Below are 18,575 nucleotides of genomic sequence, written 5' to 3'. Positions count from 1 at the left end.
ACAACTAACACAAATATATGGTAAAAATACTCATGATCGTTTGTTTTTTTTACAATAAAAATACTCATGATAGTTACCACGTACGTATTTATAATAATTTTGTTTGTATGCAAAGTTTCTAGTGTTTTCTTAGGCAAAATGTATCTATAGGTCCTTTAAGTTTTATGTTTATATCAAATAGGTTCTTTAAATTTTTTAAGTTACACATAGATTCTTTAAATTTTACGTTTGTATCAAATAGGTTTTTAAGTAACAAATAGAGTATTATGATGGAAAATAAGTTTTTTAAATTAGTACTAAGAATAAATCCAAAGACATAAGTGCAGCTACACAAAGCCTATAGGGTATTCTGATGGAACGTAGTGGAAAATAAATTGGATATTGGTCGTAAGTTGGAAGAGTAAACACTAAACACCAAGTCTTGGGACACTTAGAGGCATTTGTGTACTTTTTATCATACACCATATTGTAGTACTTGATCATAGTTACTTGGCAACGTTTTTCTTCATATATCTTCTAAAAGCAAACAAAATTGATACCATTTTCATATAAGTAATACCTTCAAGGCCTATAAAGTAAGTCCAAAAGACAACATTATATGTATTCAAGTGAGAAAAATCCAAAAGTAACAATGCTTAGCTTTGATATGTAAATAAAATTATAGGCTTGGAATTAAGCAAATACAATTAACTAGCTAGCTAGTATAATCATTACTATCTTTGACGGTAACATATTTTAAACAAAGATGAAATTTATTATTATTAATATAAAAGTGAGTTTTAATAGTTATTTTACAATTGTACATCTTACACAAAGTAACTTAACTACGTACGTTCCTTGAAGTTACGATATCAATTTCTTATCACTAAAGTCATCTTCTAATAAATGAGGATCTCGGAGGAAGACATTTACATGTACGACAAACGCATTTTGGAACATACGGAGGTAGACAATAATAGTATTGACAATTAGTATCCTCTTTGCAATTTTTCCACAATGCTGTGATATAAAATTAAGAAACAAAAGTTACTATAAGGGATGAAATATTTTGTATAAGATAAACAAGAATATTTTGTTACCACTAACATTTTATCTTCTAGAAAATATTGAAAAGACATGTACAATACTAATAAAATACATATTTCTTGACCCGTAGTTATAAGCATGCAACTCAAAATATATAAAAATTTAGTAAATGTAGTAACAAGAGGGATGTGTTGAGAGATCCCAGTTATTTTTCAATGTAAACGAGTTTAGGGATGTGTTGAGAGATTATATAATCCAAGAGAATTTTGACATATTAAGGATAAAAAATGAGAAATCAAGAGTGACAGCTATTTGCAGTGGTTGAGGTAGAACCTAAAGACTCTTGGAGCTTTTTCTTAGAGTGCCTACATGATGCAATAGATAATAATTGTTACATGATTATGAGTGACAGACAAAAGGTAATTTCTTTTTCATTTGTGTTACTTTGAGTTGCTACAATCAATCTCTTACTTTGATATATTCCTATGAAATGCAGGGATTGACACAAGCAGTTTCTGACTACTTTCCAAATTCATGGCACAGACACTGCAGTAAGCATTTATTGAACAACTTCAAAGCCAAGTTTCCCATTGTTAATCTTAAGATATCCTTTTTGGACAGTTGTTAAGGTCCCAAATGAATTTATTTTCACAGAGGCAATGAAAAAAATGAAAATATATGATAAGCATGAATATCAATGTTTGATGGACATCCCTTTGCACACTTGGCCTAGACATGCATTTCATTAAAGTTATAAAAGTCCACACATTTCAATGGATAGAAGATTTTAGATGTCTGTTTTGAACTTAGTGGATGAATTGAGGGTGAAAATCATGATTAGATTTTCTAAAAAGATTCATTCTTTTTCAACATGGCAACAAAGTGTCGGGCCAAGGATTGTGGTAGTATTACTATTAAATAAGACTTCAGAGGACGCAAGATATGGTAAAGTGAACCAAGCTGGTAGAGACATATTTGAAGTATATGATGGTTTCACAAGATTTCCTGTCAACTTAAATTCACGCTCATGCGAGTGCAAAACATGGCAGATATGTGGGCTACCTTGTAAACATGGTGCAGCAGCCATTATTTACACAAGAGCAAGGGTGGAGGACTATTGTGACGCATATTACAATAAAGAGAAGTACATTGCAACTTAACAAGTTTGGTTAGACCCTTACCTGATACAAATACATTGGAGGAAGAAAATGTGCCTCCATTACGCAGGCTTCCAGGGAGGCCTGAAAAGAACCAACGAAGGGAAAAAGATGAAGACGCACCATCAATTGCAAGAAGATATCTGTGCAATACATCACAATTAAGATATCTGTGCAATAAGGCTTTAAAATCACCAACATGAAGATTGATGGTTCTGTAAAAGGGAAACATTATATAAGTTATGACCTTGAAATTCATGCATTCGAACAAAACAACACTAAAAGACCAATAACGCAACCACAATCAAAGAATAGTTCCAACACATATCAGAACTACAAACATAAAAACAATGCCAAGAAAACAGTCCAGTAAAACACCAAAACAAAAGGGTAGGCCACCAAAAACAATCACAAGCTGGTAATACATCAACATGAATATATAAGTTATAACCTTAAAATTTATTCATCTAGTACACAAATATGAGAAGGAATAAACACACAGTTCAATGTTCATAGTGATTTAATTTAATCAAGTAAAAAAGAAACATATGATTATTTCTATTCTCCGTTTGATTATAAAAAAATCAGAACGATTTAACATTTAGAGTTAAAATTAAGAACCAAAAACTTACATTGTTCCTTCTTGCTACAAACTCTAGTAATGGAACCTAGATAAAAGGCACATAATGTTCATAATTTCATAATTTCTTTATTATACATGTACACATAGTGTTAATAATTAATTTCTTTATATATTCTGTAATTCAGTAGCTAGGTAACATAAGCAATGTATTTGTAACAATAGCATAAGCAAAGTATTTGTAACAAAACTCACGATAAATTATCCAGAGAAACAATATACAATAATGCCCTACTAGTAACTTGGACATTAATTAATGTGTCATAATAATACACTATTAATATTGTTGGAAAAAATGGAGAGAAAAAAATGCATTTAACCTGGTTTTGAAGGGAAGGCCAATGTCCAAACCTTAAAAACATGAGCTAGACAGAAGAAGCAACAAAGTGAAATTGTGCAGAGAAAAGAAATGAAATAAGGTGAAAATGATAACCTTGTCTTCCACTGTTAAACTATATGAAATGAATCGTAATCATTCATCTTAAATCTAAATAACCTGTGTAACCTTTAGCATTAATGTGTAATGCTTAAAACCACTTAATAAATTACATCTATAATACAACTAAAAGAATGATTCTGAGAACCAAAACAAAGATACAAACAATAGCTTATTCCAAAATCTTTTTTCCCCAAGTTTTTCATATTCCAATAACTCATAGCATTTCCTCTATCTGTAATTGAGGATCATAACCTTCTTCTCTCATTTTAGCATGTAATTTTCTTAGAATTTCATAAATTTCGCCAGATTCATCATGAAATCTATCACTTGCTATGAAACTTCGAACCTCTTTCTTTAACTCCACCATACTTTGACCAACAATCTTCTTCAAGCTATTTTCTTTTACCAGTCTCCTAAGTTTTGTAGCACTATGCCAATTTTCGTCGACACAATAAATATTTGATAGGAGAATATAATACCCTGCATGATTAGGGTCTAATGAGAAAAGATTCTTAGCTGCAACTTCCCCAATCTTTATATTCTGATGTATGCGACATGCGCCGAGTAAGGCTCCCCATATATCAGGCCCAGCTTGCATTGGCATGTTATTAATTATGTCCAAAGCCATATCCAACTCTCCCATTCGACCAAGAAGATCAACCATTATTGCATAATGCTCCGAGTTTGGTATCAATTTGTACTTGTTAACCATGATATCAAACAATTTTATCCCTTCTTTAATCAAACCTGAATGACTACAAGCAGAAAGAACTGAGATGAAAGTTACATTATTAGGCTTAGTATCTGAATGATTAGCCATCTGATAAAATAATTTCAAAGCTTCTTCTCCTTGACCATGAAATCCATAAGCTGCAATTATTGAGCTCCAAGTAACAACATCTTTGTATGTCATTCCTTCAAAAACCTTGTTAGCATCTTCTATGCTACTACATTTTGCGTACAACTCTATAAGTGCTGCTCCAATAAATTGGTTATTTTCAAACCCAATTTTAGTTACAAAAGCATGAAAACATACCGCTTGTTGAAGAATCCCCAGTTCTGAAACAACAGTAAGAATCTTAACTACAGCAATAGCATCTGGTCGAGTTCCACCAGATAACATATTGCCGAAAACCCTCATTGAATCGTGCCCCATTCCGATGTCAGCATAGCCACTAAATAAAACAGCCCAAGCAATTACATCTTTCTTAGGCATTCTATTGAAAAGGTCAACTGCTTTTTCAGGTGAAAAGCACTTCATGTACATGCCCATCAAAGTTGTAGAGACTGTGGTTTCCATCTCAAAACCATAATTCACTGCCAATTCATGAATCTTCATACCTTCTTCCAAATTGGAAGTGCAAGCACATGCTCGCAATGCGCTAACCACAGTAACCCAATTGGGTTTAATTCTCTTATCTAACATTTCATTGAAAAGATCTAAAGCCTTAGTTCCGGCTCCATTATCAGCATAACAAGCAACCATTGAGCTCCAAGATATTATATCCTTATCAGGCATTTCAGTGAACAAATTTGCTGCACTCTTGATAGAACCGGTTTTTCCATATAAATTAAGCAGCGAATTGGCCAAACACAACTTAGTGTCTAAACCCTTTCTTTTTACAAATCCATGAACACTTCTTCCAACCTTAAAATCAGATAACTGAGCAGAAGCAGAAACAACACTAACAAGCGTCACCGGATCAGGATTCACTTTCTCCGAGACAACCATTCGCGAGAAAAAAGCAAGCGCAAGTTCCGGACTACCACTCTGCTCATAACCGCTAACAATCGAAGTCCATAAAACAATCAAAGCAGACCTTACCACAATCAGGTTTCAGATAACAATCAGGTTTCAGATACTCCATAAAAACCTTCACAGCATCATTCATTAGACCACATTTCGTATACAAATCAATCAAAGCAGACCCAACAAACATATCAGCATCTATCCTCACCTTCATGAGAAACCCATGAATCATCTTACCCAATAAAACCTTCCTCAAACCCGCACACGATTTCAACACAATAGATACCGAGTAATTGTTCGGTCTTTGACTTTCTTCAATCGATACAGAACTAATGTTATTCTTATTCATTTGACGGAATAAAGACAACGTCTCTACCCATTCTCCTTCAAAACAATAGCTCCTAAGTAAAGCATTTCATAGATAAACAGTTTTGTGAGGCGTTTCGTCAAACAGTTTATGTGCATGATGAATTGATGCATATCTAGCATAAAGAACATTGAGCTTGGTAACAATGAAACTATCATTAACAAGACCCAATTTCAAACATTGTGAATGCAACTGTGAAATTGATAATTTACTGCAACAAGTTTCCAATAACTTGACTAAAAAATTCCTCTTTTCCATAAAGCTATTCATGTTACTTATTCAGTAGCACTAGCAACATGCCCTGTTGAGAAAATCATGTAAATTAATAAGTTAATTGGGATTTGATAGAAGAGATTAAAATAAATCACCTCTGGCTTTTTATGTAACAACAATGGTTCTATTTTTGTTTTTGCAAATGGTTTTCCTCTGTTTCGGTGACGTCCAGGTGCTGTTTATTAGGTTCAATTATTTAAATTTTGGCTTAATTAATAAAATGGTCCCTTAAAGACATTTTTGGTTTCATATTGGTCCCTTAAAGAAAAAAAGGTCTAAATAGGTCCCTTAAAGAAAAAAAGGTCCGAATAGGTCCCTTAAAGACATATCCGTTAATCAGTTTGGTCCTATTTAGACCTCTTTTTAGGGACCAAACTGATTAACGGAGATGTCTTTAAGGGACCTATTCAGATTTTTTTTTCTTTAAGGGACCTATTTGGACCTTTTTTTCTTTAAGGGACCAATCTGAAACCAAAAATGTCTTTAAGGGACCATTTTATTAATTAAGCCTTAAATTTTTTAGTGAGTAAACCATCGATTGCTGTAATTTCTTAATTTAAGGTAAACAATTATCTTGTATCTTTAGTCAAAAAAAAAAAAATTATCTTGCATCTCTTATAAAAAGGGTTTTTCTATCATGTGCAAATTTGCACATGTTAATAAATTTAAAATAGTAAACTTATATTAGAACTTGTATATTTTACCTTGAATGTATAATATTTTCATAAATAATTATTATTTTTTAATAAAAAATTACTATTTTAAGTTATCTTAACATGTGCAATGTTGCACATGTTAGACAAATCCTTATAAAAAAATAAATAATCTTGTAGTAGTATCTTTTTATACAATACTCCCTCCGGTCTCAAATATAAGAAAAGATTTTTTTTCTAGGTTTATTGAATGTATTTGGTCTACATTTTAGTCCATATACATAAATGATTCAATGAACTTAAAAAAATAATTTTTTCTTATATTTGAGACCGGAGGGAATATATTTTAATTTATATTTTTCACTTAAATATAATATTGAGCCTTTTAAGTTTTAGAAGTGTGCGATTTTAACCTCTTAAATTTTACAATTGTTCAATTTAACTTTCTAAATTTCAATGGTGCAATTTTGGACCACAAATTTATTCCATTTTATATTTGCTAGCCCTCGTTAACTTATTTTTTACTATAAAAAATTTTCTGAACAAGATTTTTGACTAAAATTATATTATAAGGTATTTTAAGAATTTTTTTTTTTGCTTTCGCATCGGTTTCCCACCCACTAAAGATGGACAACTAATCCGGCTCGTGCGTAGAGGCATGCGGTGTAGTTAATTTGATTGGTGTAATTAATTTGATGTATTAATTACAAATCCACTTTGATGTATTAATGTAGTTAATTTGATTGGTGTAGTTAATTTGATGTATTAATTACAAATCCACTTTGATGGCTTTTTCGATTAATAAAAATTAAAAATAAATCATCTTTTCTTGAAAATTTGATGTACTAATAATTAATATTTCCTCCATTCCTTTTTATAAGCAACAATTAGGAAAAAACACACATACTAATGATCCTATTTTTTTTATTAAAAACTCTAAAACTTTATAGTCTATTCTAAAACTAACCTTGATGAATGTATAGGGAATATGTTTAGTATTTAATGCATAACTTTGGGAAGAAGTATCATTGATACAATTTAATAAGGGTAAAATTATAATTGTTTATAGGCTATTGCTTATAAAAAAGAATAAATTTTTCTCCTTAATTGTTGCTTATAAAAAGGAATGGAGGGAGTATTAGTAATAGTTTATGGACTATTTAGTACAATATATTTTGATAGTTTAAGGATTAAATTGAATAGAAATTGATACTCCCTCCGTTTCAAAATATAAGACTTAGTTGGTCATTGCACGTATGTCAATGTCCAATTTTAATCACTAATATCTTTAATTTTTTATCTGTAAAAATTATAAAAATTTGATATTTTAAAAATACTGTTGTTTGGTGAATAAGGAAGACAACACAATAAAGAACCATGCATTTACCATCACTGCTTTTTGTGTGATTTTGATATTATTTTTTTTGACTTAGTATTTGTTTTGAGTATTATGAATAAATTTGAAAACAGATTTATATTTTCCATTTATACCAAGGATATTATGTCTACTATTATCTCTCATGTTAATCTCTCTATAGTCTATTCATAAGAAAAGGAAAACAAAGGATTCAAACAAAAATGAAACGATTGCACGCCTATATATTGCAAGTAATTATGAGTGCAGTGATATGCTTTGGGCATAGCTTATTTTTAGGTCTCAATATTCCCACCTTAACCTTATTTAAATAAAGGAGCGTTACTGCGAAATCGGCCGTTACGTAACGGTAAAAGAAGTCCCGATATTATTATTGGTCATTTTAAAGGTGAGAAAAAAGATCACGGTAAAACGCCGTTACATAACACCGTTACGACCGCGAAACATGTCGTTACGACCGCAAAGCAAACCGTTACAGTCGTAAAACACTAATTTAAGTACCTTTGCTAATTAATAGTAGCTACCATGGTTGTCAAACTCGCGAGTAGACTCTTAAACTCGTACGAGTTTACAAATCTATGAAGCACAAACGAGTGGACTCGTGTATAGAATCGGTTTTTTATAGACTTGGATAGACTCGGGTAGACTCGCACAAACTCGTATGGACTCGCGAGTTTATGGCGAGTTTACGAGTCTTTAAGTTTTTTGCAAAAAAAAAACCCAAAAAAGGCACAAATTCCCCAAACTTATTTTTTTAAAAGGCCTTAAACCTTTTTTTATTGCGTATGACCTATGACGGTACACATTTAAAATTAGAAATGTTAAAGAACTCCCACTCTTTAGTCTCCACCTTCAGCGAGGATATATGGAGTGTTTCCTCCTTCATTGACGTTTTTTTCTACCCTTCATCGACGACATGGTCCCGTTTGTCTCTTGAGGTGTTTACGATCGTCTCTCATCCTTCATCAATATTTTTTGGTGACGATGATGTTTGTGGTGGTTATTTCATTGAAGCTTTGAATGTTTGAAGTCATTAGCATATGTGTTTTACGATTGTTTGCTTTACGTAGTAGCCAATTAAGAAGGAACTAGTACCTTATCTATATACTTTATGGTGTGTGTGTGTGTGTGTTTTTATGTGCCATTTACAACTTTAGTATGTCATATATGTGTCACTTATAGGTTTTCGAAAGTCATTTTTAATTTTTCATAGACTCGTACGAGTTTACGAATCGAGTCTACGAGTCGAGTTTGTAGACCATTTACGAGTCTGAGTAGACTCGCGAATCTGACAACCTTAGTAGCTACTAAACTATTTATATTTTAATTATTATTATTATTATTATTTTTAACGTGAAATTATTCCTTGCACTGTAAGAGTAATTTTTAACGTTAAATTGGTTCATTCATTATGAGCAGGGCCGGCCCTCAAGCACAAGCAGCATAGTCTGCCGCGTCGGACCTCCAAAATATGAGGGCCTCAAAAAAAATTATAGGGTAGTACTAGTAAAATAGAGGGTGTAAAACGTAATATTTTATTTGCTGCAAAATATAAAACACCTAATTGCTAAGCTCCGTCTAAAAAAAATAAAATAAAAAAAGAAACAAACAAACATTGCAGACTTGCAATGAACGCACGGGATAGAAAAGAAAGCGAACAACAAACGATACGAACACAGTAACCACTGTCCACCATAACCACCACCAAGAAGCGACGGCCAACCACTCATCGCCTTACTAGTTACCTACTCCTTCTATTCTTAGAAACTCAGTCTCCATTGAAGCTAAAACAAAAGATAAAAATTGAAATTTCACAATTTAGGGTTTTTAAAATTGAAGATGGGATGATTTATTTATTTATTTATTGACAATTGAACGTGATATGTATCAAGCTACTAAATTGTTGTAATATTTCTTTCTATTGTTAGTAGTATTTGATTTGTTAATTTTAATTGTTAATCATCTTTTAATTTTGTTTACTGGTTCAACTTCAATGTTGCCTACCTGATTCAATTTCAATGTTGTCTATGTCTATCTGATTCAACTTCAACGATGCGGCGGAATTCATCAAGAACATCGCGAATATATTTTTGTGTTATTTCCAATTTTAAAGCGAGGATACTTATTTTTATGTTATTTTCAATTTAAAATCGATGATATATTTATGTTATATTTATTCTATATTCCAGATGCCACTTTTAACATTTTGCATGTGACCTCTAAAAACTCAGGACCCGACCCTGATTATGAGACCGAGGGAGTGTTTATTTGCACTTATTTCAAGAAAACAAACCAACAAAATATGATTAATTTAGTAAAAGTGTTATTTCTTTTTTAACATAATGATTGTATTTTTTAATATGTGTGCTAACACTTAAAACCAAACTCAATCAGTTTAGGAGTATATATATACTTATTCCTTGAACTGTACGGAATAAATGAATACTAGCACCTCCACAATCATAGGTGTGGTCCTACAAAAACCCGTCAAATGATACCCACCCCTTCTTCAACTCTATTTTCATGTCCCACTATACATACTCCATGTAGTGAGCAATCACATGCCTAAAGAACCCAAAATCTCTGTCAAATATTTCCTCCTCCCAATTTATACAAAAATTACATTTGAGTGACTATTATTTTTTATTATTTTGTCTCATTCTTTTACCTAAATATTCAAATTCAACATGATTAAAATAAATTTTCTTAAAATTAAAGGTTACAAGAGTTCTCTTAAGGGCCACAATTAAATCTTCATTACTAACAATTTTCTACCTCCTTTTAACAAATTAACCACAAACATTTTTCTATATAAAAAAATTGATGGAAATTACACATCATACCTAAAATTTTGGTTTAGAACCCTTGTCACGTTGTGACATATGACAATCCCAAAGTGCCCTCACTCATCATCACTCATGACTCACTTATATTAGCACTATAAAAGTAGTCAATGCATTTACATTTTAGCTACAGACAAAATAAACCAATTTTATTTCATTTTAGTTACATACATGAATGTTATTCTATTTGTCCTCCAATTCCTATGTTTCATTCTTTATAACTATCACTCCCTCTTTGTTCATTAAAGCATATGAAATAAATGCTGGAAAAACATATGAATCTGATAGAATAATTGATCTACCATTCAACCTCATCAGTCTCACACTTTTCAGGTTACATCACTGTCTGTCAATGAAGAACATGGGAGGGTCCTTTTTTTGTTGGTTCTTTGAAGCCCAATCTGAATACTCCAATAAACCTCTACTCCTATGATTCAATGGAGGTCTCTCATTATTTCATTTGTTCACTAATTAAACTTCTCTCATTATCATTATTATTTATTATTTATGTCTCTCATTATCATTATTATTTATTTATTAATTTATAGTATGACATATACTGTTTTTTTTTTTATAATCAAAAATTGTATTAATAAGGAGTACAAGGAGTACTTAATCCTTACAATACAAAAGCGAGACTAACAATCCTCAAAAGCTTTGTAAACAACTAAGAGGATTAGTACACCAATTGAAAAAAACATATCCTGAGTTGCGCCCCGCTCTACCACTAAACCAAAGCCAAGAAATAAATTTAATTTGATCAAGTACATTGGATAAGTCGACTATATTACCCCTAAACAGAATGTTATTTCGCATACGTTATAAGCACCAAATTGTCGCTAACCAAATTAAATGCCTCACCTTCATGCCTTTCTTGGAGTTAACAAGAGAACCAAATGATATAAAATGTTTCCAACCCCCTTCGTGTATGGTTTATGTGTATGACATATATTGTAGTTTTTATGTGTATGGTTTTAGAGATTAAAATCTAGTCATATTTAAATCTATTTAGATTGATTTATTTGAGCTTATATGGTGGTATAAACATTTGATTGACTATTTGAGAGAGCTTAGAAAAATAACCCATTTATTTGAGCTTCAAATTTTCCAAATCCTCGGCACTGAGGCAACGCCAAGAACAACTTCGACGACCCATTTATTTCTTACTCCCTCCGTTTTAAAATGAGTGTCATTTTTATTAAAAAAAAAAATATTTCAAAATGAGTGTCGTTTTCAATTTTCAATTCTACCCCTAATTATTACTCCCTCCGTCCCATAAAGAGTAACTCAGTTGACTGCAGCACGCATGCCAATTCATAACTTTGACGATTAATATTTTTAATTTTATAATAGTAAAAATTGTAAAAATTTGACATTTTGAAAATCTCATCGAGATGAATCCAACAACATCTTATACGCATTTTATTAGTAGAAAAATAGGGTCAAAGTAAGATATGCAAAATAGTATATGTACTCCCTCCGTCCCATTTTATAAGAGCTTCTTTGACTAAATGGTACTATTCATTTATTTTAATTTGACCTTATTTTTTTAATAATATATAGATATAAATATTAGCATATAAGACAATTAAAGATATTAGTGATCAAAATAGTACATTGGCATACGTGCAATAGTCAAACTAGCTCTTATATTTTGGGACAGAGGGAGTAGTTAAATTGGTTCACTGATTATGAGACAGAGGGATTATTTATTTGCACTTATTCCAAGAAAACAAACCAATAAAGTATGATTAATTTAGTAAAACTCTAAAAGTGTTATTTCTTTTTTAACATAATGATTGTATTTTTTTTAATATGTGTGCAAAACTCAATCAGTTTACTCCCTCCGGCCTCATTTGTAAGCAAAAGTCAACAAAATATTTTGACCTCAAATATAAGCTAAAGTCAACAAATTCAACCCTATTTAATACTTTTTTCCCAAAAATACCCCTACACAATTGCCTATACTAAGCATGCAGATAACATTAATGACTTTCCACTTCCTCAACTTTCCATGTACAAATCTCACTCCCTATACAAGTTGTTACGGTACACGAGAATAATGATAGAGGCTAGAGGAAGGGTATTTTTGGAATTTTATTAGAAATATCACATAAAATCAAAATAAAAAAAAACTACTCCTTAATAAGTGTGCCAAAAGGAATATTTGCTAACAAATGAGGTCGGAGGGAGTATATACTTATTCCTTATACTGTAATTTTTAACATGAAATTATGGACCACCAAATGACAGAATTAAAATTTCTGGTTTTTTCACCCAAACTCAAACTCACTTTGTTCACAATAATAAAATTAAGGTAATTAGTTTAACTCATTTTGTTCACAATCACAGTTTAACACACTTTGTTCCCAATACAATAACATAGTTTTAACACACTTTGCTCACAATCGCAATACATAACAACACAATATAATTCACATATATATACACCTAGGGTATTTTGGTAATTCTAACATATAACGGGTGGGTGTATGCAGGGACGGACATAAGGGGGGCAAGTAGGGGTTGAGGCCCCCCCCCCCTCTTGTCGTATTTTTTTTTTCATATACTTGTTCTTGATACATATGTACACATAAATTGATATTTGAGATATGTGTTTAAATATTAGTAACTACCGTTTGGTGCAAAACATGTACCCACAACATAGTAATTGTAACAATTTACTTTAAAATATTTTGATAATATATATTATACACTACTAAAGTTCAAATTCAATTAAGTTAGTTTTGATTGTTTGCTACAAGTGAGAGATTATTTTCTGCTATGAAGATTGTGAAAAATAAGTTGAGAAACAAGATAGAAAATGAATTTCAAACTAATTATGTGATTACTTACACCGAGAGAAGAATTGCTAAAAAATTTAATACAAATTCAGTTGTTGATGAATTTTATGATATAGAGCAATGTCGTGTACAATTTAGATAAACAATGTAATGTATTTTTTATTGAGTATATTTAAATACTATTATAATTATTATTTATTTAATATTTATTATTTAGTTATTCCGGCCCCCCGTTTTATAGATTCCTGAATCCGTCCCTAGGTGTATGGGTTTCGGGTGTGGGTTTCATACTACCCAAACTCACACCCATAATTTTGGGTGTCACCCGAACCCAAACTCAAACTCAGTCAACTCGGGTTTCACCCGTTGACTTGGGTTTGAGTTCGGGTGGATCTATCGGGTTTGGATGAAACTGGCATCCCTGCCTGCCACATGCACTCTTCCCACTCCTTCTTCACCTCTGGAGTATACAAAAAAACCCAAAATCTCTTTCAAATACTTCCTCCTCCCAAATTTATACAAAAGATTAAATTTGAGTTACTAATTTGAAAAGATTAAATTATTGGAGAATCCAAATTATTTTGTAGTGTAGTCATTACCATTTTCATATTCACAGAATTATTTGGGCACGGCTTATTTTTAAGTCCAATATTCCCATTTAACCTTATTTAAATAAAGGATCGTTACCGCGAAATTGGTCGTTACGTAACGGTAAAGGAAGTCACCGTCGTTATTGACCATTTTAAAAGTGAGAAAAAAAGATCACAGTGAAACGCCGTTACGTAACACCGTTAAGACCGCGAAACACGCCAGGGATTAAAAAGAGTAAAAAAAATCTCCATGGACTAAAACGAAAATTTTGGAAAACTATGTGGAACAAAAACATATTAAACCCTTTCAATTAATAGCATTAGATTGAATAGTTGTATGATACGTAATGGTGTATTTTCACACCGATATCGTATGCATAATTTTTACCAAACTACTCCTTCCATCCCTTTTTATAAGAGTATGTTTGACTAAAATGTATTATTCATTTGTATTGTTTTGATCGTATTTTTTTAAATAATATATAAATAAAAATATTAGCATATAATATCTTATTTGATTTGTTTTAATGAGTATTTTCAAAATATTAAATTTTTATAATTTTTACTAATAAACAATTAAAGATATTATTGATCAAAATTATATATTGGCATACGTGCAGTGGTCAAATATACTCTTATATTTAGGAACGGAGGAAGTAGTAATTTGTGCAACATTGTAATTTATTCACACCGCGATAACCGCAATCTATAATGCAGCAGTCATAATAGCCGAATTCGCAAAATCCTTAACGCAACCGTGACAGTTACATTTACGGATATTTAAAACCTTGGTCATAACAAACAACTTCTCATTTTCCGTGTGTCCCAATATTCCCGACCAATACATATAACCTCCTCTTATTTTCATTGTTGACTAAATGGACCCTACCTTATTGATTCGCGGTGGTTTCACAATCTTTTAACATAATCATGTATTTTGTCTATATTGCATCTCATTTCTTCATTTATAATTATATGCAAACAATTCCTGCTCTCTGAATAGTACATCCTCCCACTCAACAGTAACACTCAGTCTCACTAGGTATTTTCTCTCTTTTAACGTGTATGGACAGACCATACAAATCCCTATACAAATGTAGGCAGCAGCTACCTAGCCTAGCACGCAGGCGGCGCTCTTACCTTTATCACAGGTGTGGTCCAAATTATTTTGTAGTGATTACCATTTTCACATTCACATAATTATTTGGGCACGGCTTATTTTTAGGTCCCAATATTCCCATTTAACTTTATTTAAATAAAGGAGCGTTACCGCGAAATTGGCCGTTACGTAACGGTAAAGGAAGTCACCGTTGTTATTGGGCGTTTTAAAAGTGAGAAAAAAAGATCACAGTAAAACGCCGTTACATAACACCGTTACGACCACGAAATACGCTAGAGATTAAAAAGAGTAAAAAAAAATCTCCATAGACTAAAATGAAAATTTTAGAAAACTATGTGAAACAAAAACATATTAAACTCTTTCAATTATTAGCATTATATTGAATAGTTGTATGATACGTGATGGTGTATTTTCACACCGATATCGTATGCATAATTTTTACCAAACTAGTGATTTGTGCAACATTGTGATTTATTCACACCGCGACAACCGCAATCTATAACGTAGTAACCGCAATCTATAACGTAGTAGCCGTAATAGCCGAATTCGCGAAAACTTTAATGCAACCGCGACGGTTACAGTTACTGATATTTAAAACCTTGGTCATAACAACTTCTCATTTTCCGTGTGTCCCAATATTCCCGAGCAATAGTGTTGCGGTACAAAAGAAGAATCTTTTCTCAGTTTCCTTCTCAAACTCCAATAATCTATTTGTAACATGGTTTTTCATTTCTGATTAATCACCGACTTTTGTTTTAAGAACAGATTGAAGTTGTTCAAAATGGGAGAGGGAACCGGTTTTTTGTTTTGGAAACTGATGGAGGGGTTGCTGTTTTTGTGTTGTCTACTTTTATTACAAAATCACAAAAGTGTTTACTCCAAACTCTCTCTCACTCACACACACTCACTACAACAAGTATTTTCTCTCTTTATTCCCTTTTCGTTTTTGGTTCAAAACACAAAATACTTGTTGCAGTGAGTGTTCTTTAACAGAGGTTTGGTATGCTTGTTGATTTGGTCGGAACAAAATCAGCTGGTTTGGTATGCTTGTTGATTTGGTCGGAACAGAGGTTGAAGATGACTATTCATCTTCAACCTTCGAATTTATATCGTGACCGTTAGATCAGGCATACCGTGAACCACATGGCGCAGATCTGGTTTTTTTTTAAATCCTAACCCTATTATGAATCAGATCTGGCTGATGTATCACGCGTCCTGTACCTGCGTCGCGCAGGATTATTATTTGTTATTTGAACTTTAGCAGAACTGGGCCTTGGGCTTAGAGAGATCTCGGTTATGCATACCTTGGATCTTGGGCTTAGAGAGATCTTGGTTCTGCATACCTTGGATCTTGGGCTTAGAGAGATCCCAGAGTTCCTTTTTCTTTTTTTTTTTTGTGTTTTTTTCTGCTTGCAGAATTGGACCTAGATTTCCTTCTTTTACTTTCCTTACCTTCTGTTTCTGTAATGTACCCCCAGTGGGTTTGTTTTGTTTTTAATTACATAAGTATTTGCTTTAATGTACACAGTCATGTTGAAGAATTTTTGTATTTCACTTATGAAGAGAGGGAAAATGGAGGTCCTATGCCGAAGGACCGTTGGAGGCGACCGTTCGAGGGTGTTTCTTCTCGGAGTAAGGCATAGGTCGGAGGTATGTGTTGAATCTAATATGGCACAGACACATGGCAAAATACACTTGGCATACATGAGATGACATTCTCGCGGCCGTAATTACTCATTTTTTCAATTAGGGTTAAATATGTCTTTTGTCCCTATAGTTTTTCAGAATTTTCGTTTTAGTCTCTGAAGATTTTTTCACACTTTTTAGTCCCTGAAATTTTTCCGTCAAAATTTTTAGTACCTACTTTTAATCAAACTATTGTATACTTTCACATTTTTTAATGATCTTTTGTATTAATGTTTATAATATTATAAGAACATCTCCGATAAAAATTTATAATTTTTTAACATAAAAATGAATTATTTATGAATTATGATCTTAGGAATCGAGAAAAGATGTTGAAACACTAGTGGAGATTCTGAGGCCCGACACGGTATTTCTGGAGATTGATGCTCTCAGGGCATGCCTTTTGCACAAGCCTGAAAATGTGAATATTTTATAATATTAAATATGACTATTAATTTATTTTTAAATTTATTTTTTTTGACAAAAAAATTGACTATTAATTGTTATGTCTTCTGTTTTTAATCAATTAGCATGATAGCGAGTTCTTAGTAGCACGGCGTGAGGCGACACGATTGGGGATAGACGTGGTCTATGGTGACCACAATAACCTGGTTTGTTTTTTTACAACTTGTGGTAAAAAAAACAAACCAGGTTATTGTGGTCACCATAGACCACGTCTATCCCCAATCGTGTCGCCTCACGCCGTGCTACTAAGAACTCGCTATCATGCTAATTGATTAAAAACAGAAGACATAACAATTAATAGTCAATTTTTTTGTCAAAAAAAATAAATTTAAAAATAAATTAATAGTCATATTTAATATTATAAAATATTCACATTTTCAGGCTTGTGCAAAAGGCATGCCCTGAGAGCATCAATCTCCAGAAATACCGTGTCGGGCCTCAGAATCTCCACTAGTGTTTCAACATCTTTTCTCGATTCCTAAGATCAAAATTCATAAATAATTCATTTTTATGTTAAAAAATTATAAATTTTTATCGGAGATGTTCTTATAATATTATAAACATTAATACAAAAGATCATTAAAAAATGTGAAAGTATACAATAGTTTGATTAAAAGTAGGTACTAAAAATTTTGACGGAAAAATTTCAGGGACTAAAAAGTGTGAAAAAATCTTCAGAGACTAAAACGAAAATTCTGAAAAACTATAGGGACAAAAGACATATTTAACCCTAATTAAAAAAATGAGTAATTACGGCCGCGATAATGTCATCTCATGTATGCCAAGTGTATTTTGCCATGTGTCTGTGCCATATTAGATTCAACACATACCTCCGACCTATGCCTTACTCCGAGAAGAAACACCCTCGAACGGTCGCCTCCAACGGTCCTTCGACATAGGACCTCCATTTTCCCTCTCTTCATAAGTGAAATACAAAAATTCTTCAACATAACTGTGTACATTAAAGCAAATACTTATGTAATTAAAATCAAAATTAAAAACAAAACAAACCCACTGGGGGTACATTACAGAAACAGAAGGTAAGGAAAGTAAAAGAAGGAAATCTAGGCTCAAGGTCCAATTCTGCAAGCAGAAAAAAACACAAAAAAAAGAAAAAGAAAAAGGAACTCTGGGATCTCTCTAAGCCCAAGATCCAAGGTATGCAGAACCAAGATCTCTCTAAGCCCAAGATCCAAGGTATGCAGAACCGAGATCTCTCTAAGCCCAAGGCCCAGTTCTGCTAAAGTTCAAATAACAAATAATAATCCTGCGCGACGCAGGTACAGGACGCGTGATACATCAGCCAGATCTGATTCATAATAGGGTTAGGATTTAAAAAAAAAAAAAACCAAATCTGCGCCATGTGGTTCACGGTATGCCTGATCTA

The 18,575-nt window shown here is 32.3% G+C and overlaps 2 protein-coding genes across 4 annotated transcripts; one reads left to right on the top strand and one right to left on the bottom strand.

Moving 5' to 3' along the window:
• Positions 1–731: 731 nt before the first annotated feature.
• On the bottom strand, positions 732–16,457 carry LOC123906109 (putative pentatricopeptide repeat-containing protein At3g01580). 3 transcript variants are annotated; one of them, XM_045955962.1, is made up of 4 exons: positions 16,342–16,457; positions 3,144–4,321; positions 2,208–2,398; positions 732–999 (listed from the first exon to the last, which is right to left on the bottom strand). In XM_045955962.1, exons 1-2 carry the CDS (start codon positions 16,376–16,378, stop codon positions 3,477–3,479), a joined length of 882 nt encoding a protein of 293 aa, XP_045811918.1. In that variant the 5' UTR covers positions 16,379–16,457; the 3' UTR covers positions 732–999; positions 2,208–2,398; positions 3,144–3,476. The 3 variants fall into 3 exon arrangements, with proteins under 3 accessions (XP_045811918.1, XP_045811921.1, XP_045811919.1); XM_045955965.1 differs by having other exon boundaries at positions 2,208–2,267; XM_045955963.1 differs by having other exon boundaries at positions 2,208–4,321.
• Positions 16,458–16,555: 98 nt separating this feature from the next.
• On the top strand, positions 16,556–17,460 carry LOC123904710. The gene is made up of 3 exons (XM_045954339.1): positions 16,556–16,687; positions 17,040–17,144; positions 17,254–17,460. The coding sequence occupies exons 1-3, from the start codon at positions 16,556–16,558 to the stop codon at positions 17,458–17,460; spliced, it is 444 nt and encodes a 147-aa protein (XP_045810295.1).
• Positions 17,461–18,575: the final 1,115 nt, after the last annotated feature.

Source organism: Trifolium pratense, linkage group LG2, assembly GCF_020283565.1.
Source record: "Trifolium pratense cultivar HEN17-A07 linkage group LG2, ARS_RC_1.1, whole genome shotgun sequence".
Lineage (NCBI taxonomy): Eukaryota > Viridiplantae > Streptophyta > Magnoliopsida > Fabales > Fabaceae > Trifolium > Trifolium pratense.
Note: the sequence above shows the minus strand (reverse complement) of the source record. Positions and strands in the feature narration are given on the sequence as shown.